This window comes from Acromyrmex echinatior, chromosome 7 (genome assembly GCF_024713525.1).
Source record: "Acromyrmex echinatior isolate Ae372 chromosome 7, ASM2471352v2, whole genome shotgun sequence".
NCBI classification, from domain to species: domain Eukaryota; kingdom Metazoa; phylum Arthropoda; class Insecta; order Hymenoptera; family Formicidae; genus Acromyrmex; species Acromyrmex echinatior.
The window spans coordinates 11,532,012-11,557,519 of record NC_141858.1 but is presented as its reverse complement, the minus strand read 5'-3'; the positions used below and the strand labels follow the sequence as shown (position 1 = coordinate 11,557,519).

Sequence of the window (25,508 nt, the reverse complement as noted above, 5' to 3'; positions counted from 1 at the left end):
ACTTGTTTCTATCGAATGTAGATTAATTTCGATTTAATTTACTTTTTATCTTTTTCCAGTTTTTAGAATTATAAAAAAGTGGAGAGTAAGTTGAACTGAGATTAAATCTACAATATAATAGCAGAATGGGCATAAGTTATATTTTTGACTTTGGTGCACTCGCAGATGTTATATTTTCATTATAAGTAATTATTTTAGTTTTTAGCCCTCCTTATCTCCAATTATATTTTTATACTGTGATAAAAAAACTGAATGATCAATCACAGCTTGAATTCAGTTTCTGGAATATCGTCGAATGACAAGAACTGGTGACAACCATACTTACAATTACTCTACTCATCATCTGATCTACATCGACTCTCTTTCTGATTATTTGTGGCTTCTAAGATGAAAATTTCTGTTGAAAAATCAAAGATTGGATATTCCAGAAAAATCGATTGAAGATGATTATAAAAGATACACTCTTTGATATAGTTAGAATAAAGTAAGATTTAATTTCTGTTTTATAAAAATACACATCTCTTTCATACATATGTACACATACAAAATATTTTTACATATTACTGTATACTTTTTGTAAACTTTCATTAAATAGATTATAATATAATAGCAAAGTCAAAATATAAATTATATTATGTTGTCCTAAAAATTGTTATAAATTAAATAAAAATATATTAAAAATGTATTTTATCTGTATGGAGCATCTTTCTAATACTATTTACTTATCACTAAATGTTTTTCAGTCAACATAAAATAAACTAAGAATCATTTTTCACAATAATTTTAGTATTGAAATAAGGAAGAATAGTAATATCCAAAAATGCGATCAATAAATCCATACAATTAAATATTAACAATTATTATTATAATGATTATTTTGCTATTAAACATTGCAAAATAAAATTTAGTGATACAAGTTGAAATAACAAAACTTTATTATTTTGTTTTTATTTTTAATATTTATTTTAATAAAATTTTTTATTTAAGATATTCATAGTTTTTTAAGTTTTAATGATATTTTCTTTTAACATTCTAAAATTATTATTAATTAATTATTACAGATTAATTAATTTAATTAAGTAATTATTAATATGTAATTACTTAAAATTAAGTAATAATTAAGTAAAATTAATTAAATTATTTAATATATAATTATTTAAAATTACTTTGTTTAATCTTATGCACAATGTAGCACATCAAACAAAATCTTTTCTATTTTCAAAACTGCTATTTAAGTTGATAAAGTTTTGCTATACAAATCTTGTATTAAAAATCTCAATTGCACTGTTATTATAATTTAATATGAAAGTTAGGAATACTTGAAAAACATAACTACAAATTTATGTACATACAATTATATAAGTAGGCAATTAAAGATTATTAATGTTATCAGAGAGGTGATTGAGTTCCTTTTCAATAGCTTTGGGTAAATCGTTTCCTACTTGAGCATCAAAATATTCCCTCAAATCTTCGACTTCTTTCTGCCAGAAAGTTTTCGGTAATCTGAACAATTCCGTCATGTTTACATTATCTGTGAGATTTTCTAAATTTATAGATCCTAGTTTTGGCAATAAGCCAATGGGCGAGTCCTCAGCAATATCTTCGCTATCGATCCTTCGAAGAATCCAATCGAGGACACGTGAATTCTCACCAAATCCTGGCCACAGAAACTTCCCGCTCGAATCTTTCCTGAACCAGTTCACATGGAATATCGCTGGTAATTTGCCGTTCTTCACATCTGCCATACTCAACCAGTGGGCAAGATAGTGTCCAAAATTATATCCAAAGAAGGGTCTCATGGCAAACGGATCGTGCATGATTACTTTACCCTGCAAAATGTATTGGATTCAATAGCTTTAGTTTATAACTTTCTCTTATAGAATTGTTTTTTAAATTTCTAATTCTTCTATAAATATATTTTAAGTTAATATAGAATCTATATTTATATTGAAATCTGTACTTGCTTTCTCGTCTCTTTTGATCAAAATAATTAGATGCAGAGATAAATGTTCATTAATATACCTTATGTTCCGCAGCGGCTGTAGCTTCAGATCTCATTGCAGCACCAATGAAAACACCATGTTGCCAGTTTCGAGCTTGATAAACCAAAGGTACACCCTCGGGTCTACGTCCTCCAAATAATATAGCATCGATTGGGACTCCAGCTGGATCTTCCCAACAGGGATCAATAATGGGACATTGCTTTGCTGGAGTACAGAATCTTGAATTTGGATGAGCAGCTGGTATCTTAGAACCTCTGAACCAATCATTGCCTCTCCAATCGATCACCTATAATAAGATAAAAATATTGTGCATACATGTGAGGTTTAATTAAAAAGTATTTAATTTTATTATTCTTCTTGGATCACAGGCTGTTTTCAAAAACGTTAAATGATAAGAAACCTTGAACTTATTTGAATTTATATCACTCACGCCGGCTGCCTTATCTTATCCAGAGTGCAATCAAAGTCTTACTACAAATGCTTTAAAGCATTTGATTGATCAAGTAGAAGAAAGAGTTTTACTAATTGAGCAATCAAAGAATATTTCAAAGCATTGTAGCATTATATTAACAGTACTCTCAATTGTTGTCTAACAGGCAAATTTTAAATTATTGTCTAATGCGTAAATCGCATTTCAGACCGAATCGAATGTTCAAGCAGGCCATCAACAAGTAAACAATTCGAAATGATTGAGAAAGTTCATGAGCTGTTAATGGAAAACAATGATTAATCATCCGAGAACTGCAAAGTGATCTAGGAATTTCAAGATGCAGAAACGCTGCTTGACTCATTCAATCATAAATGAAATGCGACGCGTACGTTTGACAACAGTACAAAGTTTGAATACTATATAGTGACTGCGTAAGATAAGGCTGCTGGCATGAATAATATAAGTTCAGATAGGTTAAAAGACAGATTTTCATTCGCCGCTTCTAGGATTCCGAGAAAAATATAAGATCAAATAGTTTTTCTCATCTAATTTTGCATATATAATATAATTTACATATCGTACTTTAAAAAATATTGGTGTGTGTGTGTGTGTGTGTGTGTGTGTGTGCGTGTGTGCGTGTGTGTGTGTGTGTGTAATCATATATATGTCGTACTCACATACTTTGTCGTATTTTTAATAATACTATTACATTAAATTCTAAAAATTGAATTAAAATAATGCAGAAATAGCGAATAAATCTCAAGTACTATTTTTTAAAAAATTTTAAATTTTTTTGCGATGTTTTCGTATTGTCATTTAATTTCGCTTATAGACAGTTATCGTTCTATCGTTACCTTGATATTATCTGCAACTTCTTTTTCCATTCCTTCCCAATATACTCCTCCATCACTAGTAGACGCTACATTAGTGAAGATGGTATTTTTGAAAATAGTTTTCATAGCATTGGGATTCGTAGCCGAACTCGTACCGGGAGCAACTCCAAAAAATCCATTCTCCGGATTAATGGCACGTAAATTTCCTTTGTTATCGAATCTCATCCATGCGATGTCATCTCCTACGCATTCAATCTTGTAACCCGGCAAAGTAGGTTGCATCATAGCCAAGTTTGTTTTACCACAAGCGCTTGGAAAAGCGGCGGCAATATAACGTTTTTTGCCCTTAGGATTTGTGATACCTAGTATCTGAAGTAGAGAATAAACTTCACTTTATTATTGCTTTTATTTTAAAATTAAAATCGCATATTCTAGCATATATTTATAGAGCTAATTTTTAATGCTAATCTTGCTCTGAATCTAGCTCATATTGCTATGTTGGATTAGAAAGTCACGCAAGAAGTCATATGAATTTAATCAAATAATATTAATAAAATAACAATAAAATTATTTCTATATTAAACTATTTCTTATCATTAATAAGGAAACAAGAAGGATAAATTATAATGAAAGATGAAGACAGAAAAAAGTACAAAACATACGAGCATATGTTCAGCAAGCCATCCTTCTTTCCTGGCTATTGTTGAACCAATTCGAAGCGCAAAGCATTTTTTTCCTAATAGAGAATTTCCACCGTAACCACTTCCATAGGATACAATCTCATTTTTCGCGGGCTTATGAAGGATAATCGTCCTTTCAGGATCGCACGGCCATGAATGACTTACACTGACTTTTGAATTATGCTTTGGAACACCCACCGAGTGTAAACATTTAACGAAATCGTCATTTCCCAAAGCTTCGAGTACCTTTTCTCCCATTCTAGTCATTATTCTCATTGAACAGACTACGTAAGCCGAATCGGTAATTTCTATACCAATTTTAGAGAGTGGAGAGTCTACGGGTCCCATACTGAAAGGAATCACGTACATGGTGCGTCCTACGTCACAAAAATCTAATTATCTATTGCATTCATATAACAATAAATAATTTTTAATTATTTATACAAGTATATTTATGATATTTGGTATATTGTTTACATATATTCATATAATATTAGGTGTTGGAATTAATTCGTAGCGTTTTTAATGAAAGAATGTTATTTATTTCACATGAGCATTAAAAAATACATTAATGAAAGTACTTCCCATCACTTGTAAAACGCTACGAATTAATTCCAACACCTAATATAATATTTGAAAGTCATATATTCAAAATTTCTGCTGACCTTTCATACAACCTGGGAAACGTTCCAAAATAGCTTTTTCCATATCATTAGGAGAGATCCAATTTCCAAGCTCTCCAGTTACATCTTTACGTGGTGTAGGAATAGTATCCTTTTCCAAGTCTGTACTGATGAACGTACGTTTCTCAACGCGTGCCACATCCGCAGGATTAGTCTTTGCCAACCAGCTGTTATATAAAATGCATTTGTGAAAAAAATAATTTAAGCATAATAAATTGACTTTTAATACCGAGATATACAATTAATATTGAGATATACAATTAATATTTAATATGCTTGAGTATTATATACGAATTATTTTTCTTAAATTCTTATGAATTGAAAAAAGAAATTATTTTTTGTTAAACAGTGTAAATAATGAAATAAGATTTAATAGAGTAGTCTGTAGATCTTTTCTGTTTATAGTTCAGGAAGAACCTGGATCACTCACCAATTTTCATATTTCGGCAAACTTTCGATAGTCCCATTTTTCTGGAGAATTTTTAACATTTGCATATATTCGATATCTGTACCATTACATATATAAATGTCTTTAGGATTACTTAGCAAAGCGCATTCCTCGATGTAATAACGAAGTTGGGATGAGATCTCTACCGTGCATGCGTTTAAGAGCGGTATTTTACCGATATAATCAAATCCATTTTTTAATAATGGGTCTTTTGCTGCGTAAGTCACGATAAATCTCGAGATTCTGAAAAGGCATAATTGAAACATGTTAAACGAAAATAACATTATAAATAAAATTGTGTTAATTTTTACTATTGCAAAATTATATCAAATATATATATATGATATATTTTTTTACCAACAAATTATTTAATAATTTAATTCTTTTCCGGAAAAATTTGATTGAACGATACTATTGTAATAGTAATTTATTTTTAAGCTTTTTTAAGTTATAATTTTAAATATTTTGTTCTTGTATGAATGTATGCAGCGATTTCTTATTCAGATAAAAATTCTATAATCGTAAAGTTCGTGTAAACTTAAAGAATGAATTTCCTTTTCATATTTGTAGATTTGAATTTTAATTTTTAGATTAAAAATATTAATTTAATGATTTTAGAGTACATTAGTTACATCATGTCTATAATAGAGTGAGCATTAAATGGAAAATTAATTAATGAAGAATGAATGTGCATTCGTCTCGTTTCCAATGTCTTTCTGTTTTATATATTTTAAGTTTTTATTAATAGCGTTATTGTTTTATTATTATTATTATTATTATTATTATTATTACAATTATTGCTTTTTTATTAAAAAATCAAAGGAAGTGGATACTTACTGAGAAATATTGACAGCGTGCGGCATCCTGCGAGCTTTTTCGATCGTGAAAAACGGTGCAAAAAAATGCGTGGAACGAGTGATTTTCGGAATCGAAGTTAAACTGAAACGATGGCCCGTGGTGAAACAGCGACAGTTGATGGAGAAGTTTTGTTTGTTGTCGAATTGCCGCGAAACTCGCGTCAAATTCGTCCAGCTGATATCTTGGAATTTTGGCATGTTACCACTGTTTGTTTCTCTTAAAGCGCTTCCTTTATATGTGATTGCAGAATGTTTTGCTTGCGGACGAGCCCCAGTGATCTGTCCGTCTAATTGGTCGATAAGAAGAACTATCGTTGAACTTCCAATTGATAGTGGGGAGTGTAAAATCGTGATCCGGGTAGGTTCACACAGCGATGACCGCAAAACAACTAAGAATTACTGGTTATAAGGGGCTGCGCATAATAAAAGAAATAGAGAACAGGAAAGAGAGAATAAGAATTTCAACCTATCAGAAACTGTGTATTCCACATTATTTATTATGATAGATTGAAATTCTTATTTTCTGTTCCCTATTCTCTATTCCTTTTATTGTGTGCAGTCTCTAACTAGTGCACATCTGCCACACACATTCTGCCACGTTCTTGTAATAAAATTTAGCTTTTTTGACTGATCAAGGTTCGAAGGAGATTACCAATGAGAAGCCAATGCCTTGAAAATTGATTAATATCACATATCACCAAGAGATACCACTTTTCATTTAATTATCGAAAGCAAGTTGCAAAAGCTCAAGAAACTCTTAATAACGAAGTTATTAAGTTAAATTAAGAATAAATTAAATATTGAAAAAAAATAACAAATAGTCACTGTAGCGCGAAACGATATACGTTGACGATTGAATATTTCTGGAAAGTAAAAGCTACTTGATAGCTGTGACGTCGATTAAACTCACTTTCGTATTAAATGGAAATCGGTGATCGAACGGATTTTATATCGAAAGCTGTTAGCCGCTCTCGCTGATCTATTTTTATATGACTGTCTTGCTTGTCCACTTTCCGCTATTTTATACAGACGACTTAATTATCATCACCGCTGGTAAAGTAAGACTACTATCCACGATCCACATTTCACACTATTATCCAGCTGTGATAAAAGGATCGTATCTTTTATTCGGGTACTCGAACTCACTCGACGCGTAAAAAACAGTGATAAATGATAAAGCCCCATAGGAGAATTTTGTTTAATCGCCTTTGCAAGTAGAAGATACGTCTTCCGCGAGACAAAGAATTATAGCACTAAGATTGTATCATCATCGTGCAAGTGTTTACAATGCCATATATTTTTCTCGGTAGTCGTAAACGTCAAATTAAACAAAAAAAAAAGTGACATAGGATTATTTGATAAATATGAAAAATCAATAACATATATATCAAATAATTACACATTATTTCTATTTTTAAATGAAATGATACATTGAAATAATCCCTTGTATATACAGATTATTTCACTTGTAATTGAAAAACATTTGTTAAAATGAGAAACAACTGAAATATTGGAGGTATAACTGGCGTTAAAATGATTCTATTCTGTATTATAATATATTATATCCATTTATATATATATGTAATTAAAATTTAATATATATATATATATATATATATAATATTTTATACACACACACACACACACACACACACACACACACACACACACACACATATGCGCATGCACGCATGTATATTGTATACATATGCATATATTTTTTAAACAATGGAAAACAAATGCGCTTTATTATTTTTTATCATTATTATATGAAAATGGGAAACAATTTTTTTTGTCGTTTCTCTTTCTCTCTCGCCATATTATCACAGAAGAAATATAGGATTTAATATAAATTATCGCTGTTAGACAGTAGATGAACTATGGATCAAAGTCTGGAGTGGATTCTATTGAGGTACATTGATCGACGTCAATATAAGGAAATAAATCATGCTTTAAGTGTTTAAATAATTTGAAATTTCGAACATTTCGAAAGTGTAATGTTAATATCATATACAATAAAATATAATAAAATATAATAAAAAATAATAAATTCTTATAAGATTTTTAAAAAGTGCATCCTTTTTTGTTAAAAAAAAATGTGAAATAATATTGTATATTCTTAAATTAATTTTTATTTAACTTACATTAAACTAATTGTATGATATGTTAAATATTATACAACTATATCTATACTTTATTTGTATGTGCAGTTGCATTTAAATGTCTTATTTTTAATGTCGTTATTACGATTTCTAAAATTTTTAGCAGTATTGTAATATTGCTAAGAGTTTTAGACTTCCTCGAGAATATATACGTCATATTATAATATTCCAGTCTCACGTCAAATTATAAACTTGCGAATGACGAAATCACGCATACAGATACAAACGCGCTCTTACGCGCCTTGACGTGTCTGGAGGCTCGCCTGTGTGGCCTGTGATATGCTTATCGACGAGATTGCATAAGAGCTGTATCATTGGCATGATGTGTGCATTGATATCAATTTCATAAAAAAAGAGTCCAAATTCTAATGATAGTGTTCTTTTATTGTAATTTTATATTTTTATATTTTTTCCCTTATTTTTCCTTAATTTTTTATATCTTTTTCCTCTAATCCTCTATGAGGATTTTCATTTCCTTTTCTTTCCTGTCTTTGTTTCGATTTTTCTTGTTTTTGCTTTCGATTGCTTTTGATGTAAAATCTTTTTGACCTCTTTCTCGTTTGATCGTTTCTCTTCCTTTTTTCCTCTTTCTCTGATGATGAAGACCAAGTGCGATAATTTATTATATACAGTGAGGGATTATATTTTAATGTATCATTTAATTTAAAAAAAGAAATAATGTGTGATTATTTGATAAACAAAAATGTATACATGTTATTGATTTTTCTTATTTGCTAAATAATCCTACGTTACTTCTCATTTGACATTAATGACTACCGAGAAAAATATATGGCATTGTAATTTGTTCACATATTGCATGTATAATGCAATGTATTTGATCGAAAAGTGTTTGAAATATGTAGTATAAACGTTAACTATAACGCTTACTAGTTGCTTAATGTATTTGCGATGAAAGAACCCCCTGCGACGAGTTGAGCAATTGTTTGTGAAACATTATCGTGGTCTTTAACCTCGGCACTTTACAATTAAAAGAGGAAATCTTTAGAGCTGAGTGTTTCAGAATCGAGCATTACGAAATGTCCATATCAAATGTAAGAGACTAAGAGAAAAATCGCCACGTCTATACATTACATTTCGCAAGTTGAGAAAGCGGGCATGATCAACTTGTTTTTCTTTTGCATAATCTTTGGAATATTATAGCTGCATTATATTATATATACATAATTTAATTAATAATAAATTATTTTAAAATAAGAATATATATATATATATATATATATATATATACATGGTAGGTTTTCGTATATAAAAGAGCTTAATATTCGAAAAGAAAGGAAGACATAGCAAATTTGATTTATTAAATCATTATCCATCTTATTTTTTACATCGATAATACACACATTGATGTGTGCGTATCTGCACATGTTGTGTACTGGATGTCGGGAATGATAGGCTTAATGTTTCTTATATAAATGTAATGAGCAGTTTCTAAGCTAATGAAGAGGAAACGACAGTTTCATCTTTTTCATTCACATTAATAATTTTATGTTTGTATATGTATATGTATTTATAAATTGTAAGTAAAGGAATTGTTGATCAAAATTGATAGAAAAAAAATTGTAGATAAAAAACTATAACGGATTTTAATATAATATATTAATAATAATAATAAAATATTGATTAATGCAATCCAATATAGTAAAATAAGAAAACATCTGATAAATTTGTTAACTTTCTGTTCTTTTATTCATGTTATTATCGCATATTGTTGTCGTGCTACTAAGAAAATAGTTCAACATGACGCGGAACATAATATGTCTTTTACATATGCAATGATAAAATGTAAATAGAAATAATTGGAATGCTGCAATTTGTTTTTGAGAGAATATTAAATTTTTATAAAGCACTATTTAACTCGATAATACTATTAAATATAGTACTATTCAACTTGATAACATTATGAAAAAATGGAGACATTAAGATATATAAATTAAGCTATTATAAAGCGACTTGTACAAAAAGATATATATACAAATTGTCCTCCAATATTCAAACGCTCTTTATCAAGCTTTTCTGTCCAATGAAGTAACATTACCTCGATACAAATAATAAAAATGTACAGCATTTTTTCCAATTAATTCTTTGCGCTCCATATATTTTTACGCAATATTGACAGTATATTACTTTGCGTGCTATAATATCAATTTATGTGCAGATTTATAATGTATTATACATAATGTGCCTTATATTTATTTAAATGTATTAAGAATATACAATATTATACTTTAGTATAATTTTATTGCCAATCGAGTTGGCATGTGGTGTAAAACAGCAAGATTTTTAAAGCCAATCATATAACTTAAAGCCAATCATATAACAAAAGGTTAATTAAATCAGAATGTCATTAAAATCTTTATAAAACGTACTTCTATTTTTTTTTTAAAACTTGCAGGATTTTTTTAGAGAGAAAGATAAAGGAAAACTTTCTTTCTTCAATAGTTTAATTATTTGTTGAGTTTAAGCATTTTAATATTTACAAAATATAAAATGATCGATTTCAAGGCAAATGTAAAATAAGAATCTAATAAGAATTAGAAAATTAGAATACTATATTTATTTAATATTATAATGTGTGTGGCATAGGAACGAAAGATTCATATAAAATAGAATAAAAAATAAAAAATGTTGAATATAATTTTGTTTCAACTGTTAATATGTTTTCTGAGAAAACAAGTTAAATATAAAATTGTAATATTTGAACACAGATATATTTGAGTATATATTAATTCTCCATTGCTTATTGATCATATACGACCTTTATCACAATATCACTGTACGTATTAGCATGCCGATATCTTATTAGTATTTCGTGGTTTCTCGAAACGTTATAATCATAATTTGGCATATTCTTAGTATTAACGATCTATAGTGATGTATTAATAATTTAACTAATTATTGTACAGGATTACATTTTTATTGGTAAAACTCTAATTTCTATGGTAAGTTATTAAAAATATCTCTTTTATGACCTGCAAAAATGTACAAAATACAAACGATTTTATTTTCGATCAAAGATATTTTTATCAACTATCGAAATTGTTGATGCATTTTAAAATATGAATTTTATATTTTTATTCTCCCAATGTTATATTCAACCGACATAAAAATTATTTTAGCAATAATAGTATATATTTTATCATTTTAAAATCAATAAGCTAGGTTAAAATTTTTTATTACGTACTTATAGTACCAAAGCAGCTATAAAATAAATGTGAAATTTTATATTATATACATAATTATTCATTAGTTATTTAACTGAAATCTGATTATAAAAAATAATAAACAGGACAATTTGTTAATAAACATATGCCGAATTATTATCAGTGGTATCATCAGTAATAATTGACCTTGCTTGAGAGAAAACATATCATATCTTTATAAATCATTCTCTGAGTCTAAATTTCTAAGTTCGAAGTATTAAGAAATTAATAAAGTCAATTTTTAATTAATAGCTTTAACTTAAAAAAATGAGCATTAAAATAAAGTAACAGTTCCTTAGCACACATACATTTATGTTACTTTCACACCAAAAACAATTTTCTAAATTATTAAAAATTTATATACTTTTACTTTGTCCAATTTATATACTTTTTCATTTTCATTAAAATTTTTATAAATTAACAATAACTATTTCAAAGAATAGTAAAAAGTATATATAATAAAAAACTATATCAAATATTTTTCAAATATAAATGGAATACACATTAAAATGATAAAAATTATAGAGAAAAATTCTTATAATACGTTCTCTTATCAAAAGGCATTATATGAAAAAGGTATATAAATTCAGTTTTTCTAACAAAAAGTCATTACTTTGCAGAAATATTTAAAATAAAAACAATTATGGACTTTATAAAGGCGTTATGTTTAGTAACTCTTACCATAATAATTTATGATTTCAAAAATGAAATGTATGACTTGAAAAATAAGAAAAACGAATTCCATTCTGCAGAATTCGTGACAATTCTTGAACAAATTGATCGTTTACCAACATATATAGTACCCACGAATTATAATATCAAGTTGATACCATACTTCGAGAACTATACTTCTTATACGTTAGAAGGCGAAACCAATATCAGGATCCGTATTTATAAAAAAACGCAATATATATATTTGCATCAATATTTTTTGGTTATATTTGACACGCCCACATTGATTAATGAGGATAACGGTAACAGTTATAAATTATTATGGGAACAACATATAATGTATAATTCTACAACGCATATATTAACATTTTATCTCACGGAGGATCTCTCGCCTGGATTCTATATTCTGAATATGAAATTTTACGGTATGCCGATTCATCCCAAGGAAAATATTTTAAATTCATTTATAAATGGAACAGAGGTGATGTGAGTAATATTAAGAGATTCAAAACTCACTACATATTATATATTGACATTTTCCAACTCCTAATATTTCTTATTTAATTACACCTAGGCCTATGAAAATGAAACTTTGGAAAATCCACTGAGATGTAGGAGTGGTTTTCGACTTTAAATTCATAACTTTTAATCTGTGCTAGATTCGGATTTAGCGCAAAAAATTACGTCTAAAACCACCCCCTCCCCCCATCTCAGTGGACCAAAACTCGCAGGACTATGTTACTGAAGACTCTTCATTATCTTTCATTAAAATTGCAGATGGTTAAACACAGGACATTTTCAATCTATTAGGGGCCGACGATTATTTCCATGTTGGGATGAACCAGCATTTAAAACCACTTTTAAAATTTCCATACTGCATCATGAAAATTATACGGCTTTGTCGAATATGCCGATTCAAAAGTTAGAGTTTGCAGATAATAATATGGTTTGGACACATTTCCGCACTACTCCGTTAATGTCAACGTATCATGTGGCAGTTGTGCTGACCAATTTTCTCTCTGATAGTATTAACGCAAATGCTTTCGAACATCAAACTATATGGTGCACAACATATTCTGCACAATATACAAAATTTGTGGAGAATATATTTGAAATTGTTACATCGCACTTAGGAACCAGGTGGAATAAAAAAATTGCAAAATTAGATCACATTGTTCTTCCAGAATCCGAAAATATGTGGGACTGGCATTTTCGAAATGGCATGTCGCTATGGGGACTCATTTTTTATAGGTAATAGTGTACATAATTGAGACAATGAAGAGAAGATATTAAATGTATTAAAATTTTTCTATTTTATGCAAAATTGGTTTAATGGAAAAAAGTATGAACATGCAACATTAACATTCAAAATTTATTAAAAAATATTTTTAGATGACCCAATATTTATATTTCTCATATTTACATAATTTAACGAATAGAAATAAAACGTTATTTGTTATAAATACACCGTTACACTGTTATAAATTACTTCTTTGATAACTTGTATTCTTTTTTTTTTATAACAGCGTAGTTACATTTTTTTCATAATGATAATGAATTTTAAATATAGTTACGTTTATATCGTTATTTTTTCTGTTCAGCATATTTATACATACATAATTTTTTTCGTACTTATATTCAGTCTTGAATCTTGGACACTTTGCTTGAAAAGATAGAATTAAAATAACAAAATACTATCTGATTGATCGTATTTTTGATTCGCAAATTTCAGATTACTTATTTAAAATATTTATATAAATTTGTTTTTCGAAATATTATTATGCAAACATGTACAAAGATGGAACCGAAAAATCATTTCGCTTCTTAGTTATATTTTCACATATCGTTTAATGTTATTAATGTTTACTTTTATTAATATTTAAAGAAAAAATATTGCAAAACTTTTTAGATTAATCTTATTTTAGCATTAAAAACGTAACGGAACAATAACGAACAGTAGTACTTTTTAAGTAACGAATTATTTATGAGACTCATTAACTAGTAATTAGTTATTATTTTAACTCGATAACGAGAATATTAACGGTAATTAGTTATTTTTGAAATTAACTTTCTATTCTCTGATGAGAACTTAACATAACTGTATTATTTATAAACGATTCTTAGAGAAACGAGAGTTCTATACAATGAAGCAATAGATCCTCCTTCACGTAAAATAGAGATTATGCGATTAGTAACACATGAAGTAGTACATCACTGGTTAAGTAATCTGATCAGACTGTCTTGGTGGTCTTATTTATGGATAATCGATGGTATTGCAGGATTACTTACAGCAAATGTTATTAATGAGGTTACTTTCTTATTTACATGTATCTTTGGCATTAGAGAGTTAATTTAATTGCAATTAAAGGAAATTAGAGGATATTTAAAAAAGAATATTTCTTGATTCAATGTATAAAATCACAGAATTTTGCAAATCTTTTTGTTGTTAAAAATAGAATATCGATCATTCAAATTTTTAATTTTTGTAAAATCTGAAATATAAGAAAATAGCATATTTCAATCAAAATAATAACTTAAAACTAATGGTGGTATATAAAAAGTAAAATTATTTATAACAATAATGATAAACGTAATGTTATTTTGCTATTATATGTAGATATTGCAGTTAATAATATAAATAACTAAATAAAAGCATCTTTAAAAAATAACTTTCAGGCGTCTTTAACGTATGTTTGTGATATAAAGACACATGTTGTTTATGAGTTATTACGCCGATGACCATCTTTTCTGACTGAATATTCATTTAATCACATTAAGAATCATTATGTCTAGATTTTTCCAGATTCTCGGGTATCAGATTTGTTTGTAGTTCAGATGCAACATGATTCTCTTAACTTGGATACTCACTCCCTTATGAAACCTCTTCAGCAAGAAATTAATGACATTGCTGATATTGATTTGCTTTTTACTTCTGTTTTTTATATCAAAGGTAAAATTGAATAAATAACTCCATAAATTTTTACACACACACACATACACACACAACACACATTCATATTTTCTCTTTATCTTTCATCTGAATATAAATGCAAGAAAAAGACTCATATCCTTAAAGTTGTCTATAATCTTTTTATGTTGCAATGTATAATTAACTTTGTATGAAAATGAAAAAAGTATTAGAACTTATAATAAATTATTTTAAATAACGAAATTAATTAAATTCGACAAATTTACGCTATTATAAATTCATTTTAAATATATCTTATAACATTTTATATCACATTTTTGTAGCACCTGTTATATTTCGCATGCTTCAACATGTACTTACTGATGTGATATTTTGGGAGGGGATCAATAAGTATTTAAACATGGAGTAAGTAGTAATTTCAAATATAATTATAATAGAAATTAATTCATCTTATATGACATTATTACTTTGTTCTTCTTCTACATTCAATACATTTACAAGCGACTCATTATTTAATTGGCTTATTGTTATTTGATTTCAACTTTTAGATTTTTGATCGAGTTTTAAAAGTATCTACTTAAAATGTATTACTTTAAAAGTATCTACTTAAAGTGTATTAAATTATATAAATTTTAAATTATATTTATGCATAAATTATACTACAATTGCGTAAAATACAGCGAAATTATGTATTAATTATATAAAACATGATTGTAATGTATTATAATATTTGATATGAATTAAATTTTAAAGATTTCAACTTAGTTCTAAAAGCTCTGTCTCTGATTTATGGACCGCTATGCGAATTGCTTATAATGATTTGAATTCTGAGTACATGTTTAACTTAACAAAAATGATGAATAAATGGATAACGAAAAGTCAGTACCCCGTGGTAAATGTGATTCAAGATAGTCGAACTGGCCATGTAATAATATCACATAAAGGAAACTCATGGTGGATACCTATAACTTACACCACACAAACAGACCTACATTTTAATGACACTAAACCCTACTATTGGCTGACACCATATACTGAAGAAATAACTATTTCAAATATTAAACAATTTGATTGGATCATATTGAATTTACAACAAACTGGTAAGTGTAAACTAATAATTTTGTGAATTAGTATTTCCTTGCATAACATAATTTAACTTTAATATTTTCAATTTTTAATATATTATTATTAATTTTAATATTATTATTTTCTTTGTTTTTTTATTTATACAAATTTAAAATATTTATATATTACAAAACATAATATTATAATATTGTGTAAGATCTCTGACATGTAAAATTTATTTTATTTTTTGTATATTGTATGTTATGTATATATGCAGCATGCAGATATTAGAACTATATGCTATTTGTCATATCCTGTATTTAATTATAGCAAACCCTGTCATGTGCACTTTAATACATTAAATTATTTATTTATTTTAATGTATTATCCATATAAAATATCCTTGCAATTCCAATAAAAATCTTTTTTATACAATATATACTGTTCACAATATTTTACAAAAAGGTATATATGTATATATATTCTTTGTTTTATAAAATTAACGCAAAGAATCTAATCGATAATATTTTTATTTGTTATATAACAGGCTATTATCGCGTTAATTATGATCCAACGATGTGGCAAAGAATCATTTCTTATTTAAATTCTGACAATTATAAAAACATACATGTTCTCAATCGTGCTCAAATTCTTGACGATGCGTTTTATTTTGCAATAGAAGAGAAATCATTAAATTTGTCTACATTTTGGAATCTTAGCCATTACCTATCGCGAGAGACAGATTATGTAGCATGGTACCCCATGATCAAAGCTTTTGAATATCTGTCAATTTTTATTCCATTTTCGGAAATTGAACTTGAGGTATATAGTAAATTTCATCAATGAAATATATATACTATTTTATAAATATTTATTGCTACGTTTATTGCATAATTTAAAATTACTATCTAAAAATTATATATTTTTTATTTTTAAATAATAAATTTAAATAAATTATCTGCTATCTATTATAAAATGTAATTATCTAAAATAAATGTGTATAATAATTATAATTTATAATATAATCTAAAAATTTACTCAATAATTTTGCAAGAGACAAAATTAAAGAAAGTTAGTAAAAAATCATGTTTTTTTAGTAGAATTTGTAATAAATTTAGAAAATGTTTATAATTTTATGTATAAATTTTTTAATTTCATTACATTTAGATTTTTTAATAATTTCTTTACTAAGAATTGAAATTTTTAAAATACTTATTATATGCAATGACAATACTATGTATTTAACATAACTAAGTATATTTAACACATTGTTTTTTTTTTAAATAGTTATGACACAAATGATAAAGTTATATAATTAGTTTACTTAATAATTTTTAGGAAAAGATGCGTAGAATTTTGCCTACGATTTTTAAGAAAATAGGATATCAAGAAATTCCTAATGAGAATGATCTTATTAAATGTTTAAGACAAGAAATTGCAAAGTGGGCATGTGTGCTCGGTGACTCCGATTGTAGAATTATTGCCACATCTAGACTGGAATGGCATTTTACCAATCCTGAAAAACATAAGTACATATATTGTTTGGTTTATGCTTCAGTCTTAACCGTAAAATCTTAAAATTTAGCCAATAGAACTGCCAGTCTTAATTAGTCCTAATTGAAATTAATCTTAATTGAATCTATTCTATTGGTTGAATTTCAGGATTTTAGGATTAAGACCGAAGTATAAACCAGGCATACATATATATATAAGGTAATTCTGGCATACGCTGCGCTGGGATTTACGCTGGGATAATTACTGTGGGACGTGTAAAAGACTTAGTAGTTATTTCGTGATACATACGTGTAGAGGAATAGTAAAGCATGTTGTGTAGCAAAATACAAGTATTTTGCTTTCGTATTCTTTGTTTTTCTTTTTGTTGTTTGTGACATACGGCATTTTTAATGAACGGGATTATATATATCAAAACATATAAAGTGCGCAGATTGAATTCAGTGTATTAAATGCAATAAACGCATTATATGAAATATGTGCTTCATGTCATAACACTTGTAATATATGTAGGTCGATTGTAATCATTATAAGGAATCTTATTACGGTTTTTATAACAATTAGTATTTATTATTTCATACCTATTTATCATTCTTATTCCTTAATAAAACTATAAACACATTTTATAAGTTATTGTGTCAATATACGTCTTATTTATAAGCATTATTTGTAAATTTTTCATGAGCCATACATATTCCCCTTCTCCTATGAGTAGCTATATATCCCACCTCTATGGGATATATAGCAAAAATGCAAGGCTTTCAAAAAGTTTATTTTTTAATATGAAAAATAAATATTTCGGATTTCTAATATTTTTTTTTATAGTAGTAGACAATCCAAAGTTTTTACTGATATAGTTCGTTTAAACATAGTAAATAATACTTAATAATTTTAGTTTTTGATAGATGCGGCGTATATACCGGAGTTGCCCTATATATATGAGAAATATTTCTAATAATTTTTAAGTCATAAATTTTTTTCTAATATGATGCACTTAATAAGTCTGATACAAAATTAATTATTTTTATTACTCGTTGTAGAATTTTACCATGGTGGAAAGACTGGACATTCTGTAAAGGTTTGATAAAAGCAAGTGATTTTATTTGGATGAAAATGCTGGATATATCTAAAAGGGAACATAATAAAAAAATTTTAGAATATTTGACCTGCTCTGAAAATCTTAATATTATTCGAGTATATTTAAATAAGATGACGGATATATCATTAGAAATTAATGATCGTGTTAATATTTTCCTTCGTATTATCACAAAGCATGCAAAGAACATTGAAATATTAGAATACATATTGAAGAATTTCGAAAAAATAAAACCCAGGTATGATATCTCTTTTCAAAATTATATTATAAATTTATAAAATGTTTGTATTAATATATATATGATAAATATATATTAAAAATATATGTAACATTTCCAAGTAACACTCAGTGCATTAAAAAAGCGCTAAAAAAGTGTATAAGTGTTTTTTTAGCGCTTTGCAGATGCTGCTGTGCTACTTGAGTTGTTGTATACAGTTGTTATTTTTTTTTTCTATAGAGAAGTCAATGTGTTTGCGGCATTAACTGTTATTCTTAATCATGGAAATATTGAAAAGAAAGGAAACATGGTAAATTATATATTCTATTTACTTCTTATTATACAGAGTCTTTTTAATAATGAGGAAACTATTTGTAACAGGATATATTTAATATATCTCATAAAAAAATATCAGCATGTGCTAACAGACGTGCGAGCAGAACTCACATTAGGCAGTTTGGTCCAATTAATTTCTTTTTTCAAGATTCGATTAATACACTTCATCATCCTATTAGATTTTGTTAACATATATATATATATATATATATATATATATATAAAACATATATATAACACATAAGTATATAATATATAATAACTTATATATAACATATAAATTAACATATACAGGGTCCGGCAAAATGATCTCCCACATTTTGCACATTAAAGATTAAAATGTGGGAGATCATTTTGCCGGACCCTGTATATAGTATATATGTATATGTATATACATATATATATAAATATAATATATATATTATATATATATATATATATAAAATATTTATTCTTTATTCTGCTTGTTCTTTTACATTTCTTTACTTTCAACAATAATCTCCCTATTAATACATAAACATAAATTTAATTTAAATATTAAATAATAATGAATACGAAAATAACTTATTTCAGATTTTAAATAAATTCGTAACGTATCTGAAGGAAGAATTAATTATATCAACCATTCAGATTAAATTAACCAATCGAAAAAAACGACTTGAAAAGGTATATTTCAAAAAGATATATTGGTTTTTAAACTATCTTGTTAAAATTATTTATTTCCTTCGAATGTTGTATGCATTGATATATATATCATACACATAGTGTTTTAATTTAATTATGTTAATTTGAGATAATTATGTTAATAAGAGATTATATTATATTAAAATTATATTATGATCTTATAAAGTAAAACTGAATCATTATTATCGATAATTCATCGAAATAATTGGTTTTAGATACAAAAAATTATATCAAGTGATTTGAAGGAAGACGTTATGCATAATGAAGAACAACCAATAAATGAAATACCACTAAATGAAATACCAGTAAATGAAAATGCCAAAGAAGAGGTAAATTTTATTACATATAGTGTTCACAAAATTATTGATACCATATGCAAAAATAATATATTGTATATATGTATGTTGCTTCCATGTGTATATATACAGGATGTCCCGATTTGTTATCCGACAATGTTTGTGGACAAGTAGAACGGACTAAACTAACAATGAGTCGAAAAGTCCTCATTTTGCAATTTTCGCAATAGTTAAAAAGATATTAATTACTAAAAATTGCCGAATATTGATCTTTAATAATTTAATAATAATTTTTTAATAATAATTTTTTTCTCAAAAACTGTAAGACAAAAATTGTTTATTTCCTTCTCACAAAGTTCTGAGAATTTTTTCAGAATTTTGTTCTCATGTTCAAAATAAGAAAATTCAGAATTAAAAAGTTGATAAAAAATTCTGAAAAAATTCTTTCATGAGAAGAAAATAAATTTTGTTAGTTGCAGTGTTCTGTAAAGTTGATAGTATTTGAGTAAAAAATTATTCAAAACCAATATTTGGTAATTTGTAGTAATTAATATCTTATTAATTATCGTGAAAATTGCAAAATGGTATAGAACTTTTCGAGTCAGTCTACTCTACTTGTCTATGAACGTTGTCGGATAAATTATGAGACGCCCTATACATGTACATATTTATTAATTTCTAATTGTGCTTATTTTTATTTCGCGTTTTGTGGATGGGTGAATATACAGTAAAAGGAAATACGGTATAATATAAAAGAAATCTGTGGATAGATAATAAATTAATATATCGCATAATGTGTGTACGCGCACGCACACACACACACACACACACACACACACACACACGCGCGCGCGCGCGCGCACATTACTCGTATATAATAGAAATAATTGTTTTCAGACACGTAATAATATTTGGAAAAAGACTATAGAACAGGAAATTCAATCCATGCATGCAGCTATTCTAGAAATATCTAAAATATTGAAAAGCATGTATTATAAAATGCTAAAGTACTTTCATTTCGCTGTATCTATATGTATGCATTTATTGATAAAATCAATGAATGTCCAAGGGGTTTTAAGATATATATTAAATTTATTTATATTTTCATTAATAAATAAATTCATACGTGAGATAATTTTTCTGTTCATAACATATATTTTTTTTTTATATTTGTTCAGATTTTTTATATTTACTCATATGATCGTATTATAAATTTGAACAAACTAGTATAGCTAAGATTGTTTTAAGACAATATTTATAATTTAAGGTAATATCTCTAAATAATCATGACTAATTGTTTTAGCACAAAAAATCAGAATAACTTTATATAAACTATTTTTATTTTTAAATTATCTGCTAATGTATATTTCTGTTTTTTTCTCTAATAATATATATGACAATGTAAGTTGGTGTATTAATATGTAGTAAAATATAACGCAGCATTGTTTTACATTATTAATATTAATTATTAATTTATGAATATTTTAATTATTATATTTAATATTATTTAATTATTTAATTATTAATTAAAACAATATATAATATAATAATGTTAAACATTAAAATATTGTATAATCATGATATTATATTTCAATCATATATAATGTTTATTAATTGATATTTGTAACAATATGTTTACTTTTATAATAAATGACGGACATTTTATTTACATTATTTTATCTTTTCCTCATGCTTATAAGCAAATTATTTACACATAATATTATTTTCAACATAGAATTTTTGTACTAATGCATTTCTATCTATTGAATAAACAATTTTGGGATGATATTTTTCATTATTAATTCAGCAAGCTCAATATTAGAACAGTATGCGAGCAATTTGTCAAATAATTCGAAAATTAATTTTCAATAATATCTTACATCTTATCGGTAGAATATCAAAAGAAATCTATTAACATAATAATTAGCATATTACTAATAGTATATGATGACAAAAACCGAGTAAAATCTGCTACTTAGAATTATTGATGCCTTATGAGAAAAAAATATATATCTTTGTTGCCTATGTATATACATATTTATTAATTTCTAATTGTGTCTAACTTATTTTTGTGTTTTGTGTGGATGAGTGAATACACAGTAGAAAGAAATATAGTAAAATGAATGTAAAACGTAGAAGAAATCTGTGGATAGCACAGATAGATACATAAATGTATTGCTTAACGCATATACATGCGCGCGCGCGCACACACACACACACACACACACACACACACACACACACACACAAGCGCGCGCGTGCGCGCGTATAATAGAAATAATTATTTTCAGATGCATAATACTTTAAAAAAGACTATGGACAGAATGGAGCAACAAATTGAATTTATGTATGTGACTATCCTAAAAATATCTAAATCATTGGAACATAGGAATAATAAAATGACAATTTTTCATTATATCGCTTATTTTAAATTATGGAATCTATTAATTTTTACGATTAAGAATCTAAGACGGACTTCATATTTTTCTCTATTTCTATTTATAACTTATTATTTCTTGCGTGAGTTCATTCTCCTCAGGTAATATTTATCATATTGAGGTATTTTTATGTTCGGATATTCTTGGAACATTTAGACGAATAATAATAATTTTCTAAATTTTAAAGAACAGTATTTAACGGAATATAAGTTCTAGAATAGTGCTAACTTTTGTCATTATATTATTTAATCCTACTAATTTTTTTACAGATTTATTTGACTGAAAATGTATTTCTTTAAATAAAATAATTTATTTTCTTACTAATGCCTTTTTTAAAACTTTTTCTGATAATTGGTAATTTATCTGTTAATGTTACACCTGTTTTTGTGAAATTTTTTAATTTTTTTATTTTGTAGAGCATGTCTTATTTACTCAAATTATGATCGCATAATAAATTTGAATAGATTAGTAGAGCTAAAATTGCTTTGAGAATCAAACAATGTCTCTAAATAACTAGAATTATTTTAGCAATTGTTTGGCACAACGAAAAATCAGAATAGCTTTATATATAACTTTATATATAGCTTTATATAAACTATTTTTATGTAAACTATCTCATTTCTATTTTTTCCTCTAATAATGTAAATGGCAATGTAAGTTAGTATAACGACGTGTCTTAGAACATAATTTAGGATTGTTAATATTAGGTGTAGTAAAAATAATGGATTTCTTTTTACTACACCTAATATTTTTAATATTCATGATAGATTCTCATATTATATTGTGATTTTCGCTAACATTACGATATTGTAATTTATACTATTAATCTTAAGTTACTAATTTTTGAATAATTAGAATTAATTATATTATTATGATGTGATAATATAATTTGTTTTTTATACTATTAAAATATTTATTATTAATTATTTGATGCTAATAATATATTCACATTTTTTTACAATAAATACGAAGCATTATTTTACACTATTAATATTAATTTTTAATTTTTAATTATTAATATTTTATTTAGTAATTAAAATAATTATATATAATAGTATAATATTACATAATCATATTGTTATAATTATATTTTAATCATATTTAATGTTTATTATTATAATACTTTTATTAATTAATTGACACACACACTTGTAATAACATATTTACTTTTATAATAAATAGCGGCCATTTTATTTACATTATTATTTTTTTCCACTCATGCTTATAAGCAAATTATTTATATATATTATTATTTTCAACATAGGATTTATTTACTAATACATTTTTATAAACTATTGAATAAATAATGATTTTAGGATAATATTTTTCATTTATAATTCATCAAATTAAATGTTAGAACAATATGTGAGCAATTTGTCAAATGATTCGAAAATTAATTTTGTATCCTGTTTTACATCTTATCGGTAGAATATCAAAAGAAATCTACTAACATAACAGAATCTCCTAACAGTACATCCTAACAGAAATCGCGGAGTAATATCTGTCATTTTGTAATTATATAAATGATATCTTCCGTCTTAAATAATTACGAAATACAATTCTAAATGAATAGACAACTTAAATGACCGGTATGCTAGAAAATTCCTTAAAAAAGGGAAATCTGAATATCGATAATGTTCAGATTGATTACAGACCGTACAGAAGCGCATAACATGTGCTCTCTACTTTTTTCAACAACGATTGACCATTGTCAGACGCGTATGTAGACATGTATCGATTAGATAGATGCTAAGGATAAGATTAGATGCTAAGGAAAATTATGCAAAGTTTATAAAAAAGGATGTTAGAAACGATTCGAAATTCTATTGTAAGTTTTCTGATGGGATCGTATTCTACTGACCGACCGAATCTCCATTTTGAGTTCCCCTGCGTCCACATTATACAAATGTGGAGCATATGACCGGAAGCGATGAGTGTTATCATGTTGAATATCTGGAGACGCCCGTCAAATCGGAAAAATTATAAGAAAGAATACATCTAAGGCAGAGTCAAATCCTACTGAAAAAAATCACGTTGCAAAATTACATAACGAAATCATGTAATTAAAACAACTAAATCTCGTAACGATTGTCCAAATCAGTACATGATTTTTTTTAAATCAAGTAAATTGAAAAATCACATGAAATTAGAAATAATTTTCTCTATTGTATGATTTTATAGTTATCGAATTTTAAATAATTAAATGATAAAAATAGAGAAAATGTAACGTGTGGCTTTTCAAATTATGTAATTTGAAAAATTACGTACTGATTTGGAATAATTAGTTGTGTCATTTATTTGTTTTAATTACATATATGATTTCGTTACAAGTATAACTTTGTGACGTGTTTTTTTCAGTAGGGAATACTTCGCATTTTTTTCGATCGAAATATAAGTGTGAAATATTTTTTAACGGTAATTTTTTGAGAGAGACGTTACAATTTTTATAAGTAAAGATTAGGTTTTTTTATATTTGAGTATATATTGATTCTCAATTGCTTTTATTGATCATATATATGTCCTTAGAAGTTTACATAATAACTGTACTTATTAGAATGCCAATATCCTGTCAGTATTTCGTGGTCTCTCGAGATGTTAAGATCGTAATGTGACTTACAAGTTTTTGACATTAATGATATATTAACTAATTATAATTTGAGCAGGATTACATTTTTATATAAAACTTTAGTTTATATGGTAAGTCTTTTCTTAGAGAAACGAGAGTTCTATACAATGAAGATAATAGATCCTCCTTCACGTAAAATAGAGATTATGCGATTAGTAACAGATTATGAAGTAGTACATCACTGGTTGAGTAATCTGATCAGACTGTCTTGGTGGTCTTATTTATGGATAATCGATGGTATTGCAGGATTACTTGCAGTAAATGCCATTAATGAGGTTGCTTTCTTATTTACATGTATCTTTGGCATTAGAGAGTTAATT

At 26.5% G+C, this 25,508-nt stretch overlaps 2 protein-coding genes across 5 annotated transcripts; one reads left to right on the top strand and one right to left on the bottom strand.

Annotated features, from left to right (window-relative positions):
• Positions 1 to 464: 464 nt before the first annotated feature.
• LOC105149957 (phosphoenolpyruvate carboxykinase [GTP]) lies at positions 465 to 7,027 on the bottom strand. 4 transcript variants are annotated; one of them, XM_011062729.2, is made up of 8 exons: positions 6,587 to 7,027; positions 5,915 to 6,347; positions 5,060 to 5,320; positions 4,612 to 4,796; positions 3,929 to 4,323; positions 3,288 to 3,635; positions 2,023 to 2,289; positions 465 to 1,829 (listed from the first exon to the last, which is right to left on the bottom strand). In XM_011062729.2, the coding sequence occupies exons 2-8, from the start codon at positions 6,130 to 6,132 to the stop codon at positions 1,371 to 1,373; spliced, it is 2,133 nt and encodes a 710-aa protein (XP_011061031.1). In that variant the 5' UTR covers positions 6,133 to 6,347; positions 6,587 to 7,027; the 3' UTR covers positions 465 to 1,370. The 4 variants fall into 4 exon arrangements, with proteins under 4 accessions (XP_011061031.1, XP_087263749.1, XP_011061030.1 ...); XM_087407623.1 differs by having other exon boundaries at positions 5,915 to 6,323; XM_011062728.2 differs by having other exon boundaries at positions 6,845 to 7,027.
• Positions 7,028 to 11,895: 4,868 nt separating this feature from the next.
• LOC105150002 (aminopeptidase N) lies at positions 11,896 to 21,403 on the top strand. Its single transcript, XM_087408300.1, has 13 exons — positions 11,896 to 12,475; positions 12,767 to 13,240; positions 14,114 to 14,297; positions 14,783 to 14,939; positions 15,242 to 15,323; positions 15,672 to 16,018; positions 16,531 to 16,805; positions 17,322 to 17,512; positions 18,536 to 18,829; positions 19,049 to 19,118; positions 19,718 to 19,810; positions 20,044 to 20,157; positions 21,022 to 21,403. The coding sequence occupies exons 1-13, from the start codon at positions 11,961 to 11,963 to the stop codon at positions 21,334 to 21,336; spliced, it is 3,111 nt and encodes a 1,036-aa protein (XP_087264426.1). The 5' UTR covers positions 11,896 to 11,960; the 3' UTR covers positions 21,337 to 21,403.
• The last annotated feature ends 4,105 nt before the right edge of the window (positions 21,404 to 25,508 follow it).

What these genes read in the sequence shown, in the direction of transcription:
- LOC105149957 (XM_011062729.2), bottom strand. Translation starts at nt 6,132, where the DNA reads ATGCCAAAATTCCAAGATATCAGCTGGACGAATTTGACGCGAGTTTCG. An exon ending in TTTCCCAGGTTGTATGAAAG is followed by an intron (nt 4,324 to 4,611) that starts GTCAGCAGAAAT and finishes TTTGTGACGTAG; the next exon opens with GACGCACCATGTACGTGATT. An exon ending in AAGTTGCAGATAATATCAAG is followed by an intron (nt 2,290 to 3,287) that starts GTAACGATAGAA and finishes ATCTTATTATAG; the next exon opens with GTGATCGATTGGAGAGGCAA.
- LOC105150002 (XM_087408300.1), top strand. Translation starts at nt 11,961, where the DNA reads ATGGACTTTATAAAGGCGTTATGTTTAGTAACTCTTACCATAATAATT. An exon ending in CAGCAAATGTTATTAATGAG is followed by an intron (nt 14,298 to 14,782) that starts GTTACTTTCTTA and finishes CATTATGTCTAG; the next exon opens with ATTTTTCCAGATTCTCGGGT. An exon ending in TTCGAAAAAATAAAACCCAG is followed by an intron (nt 18,830 to 19,048) that starts GTATGATATCTC and finishes TTTTTTCTATAG; the next exon opens with AGAAGTCAATGTGTTTGCGG.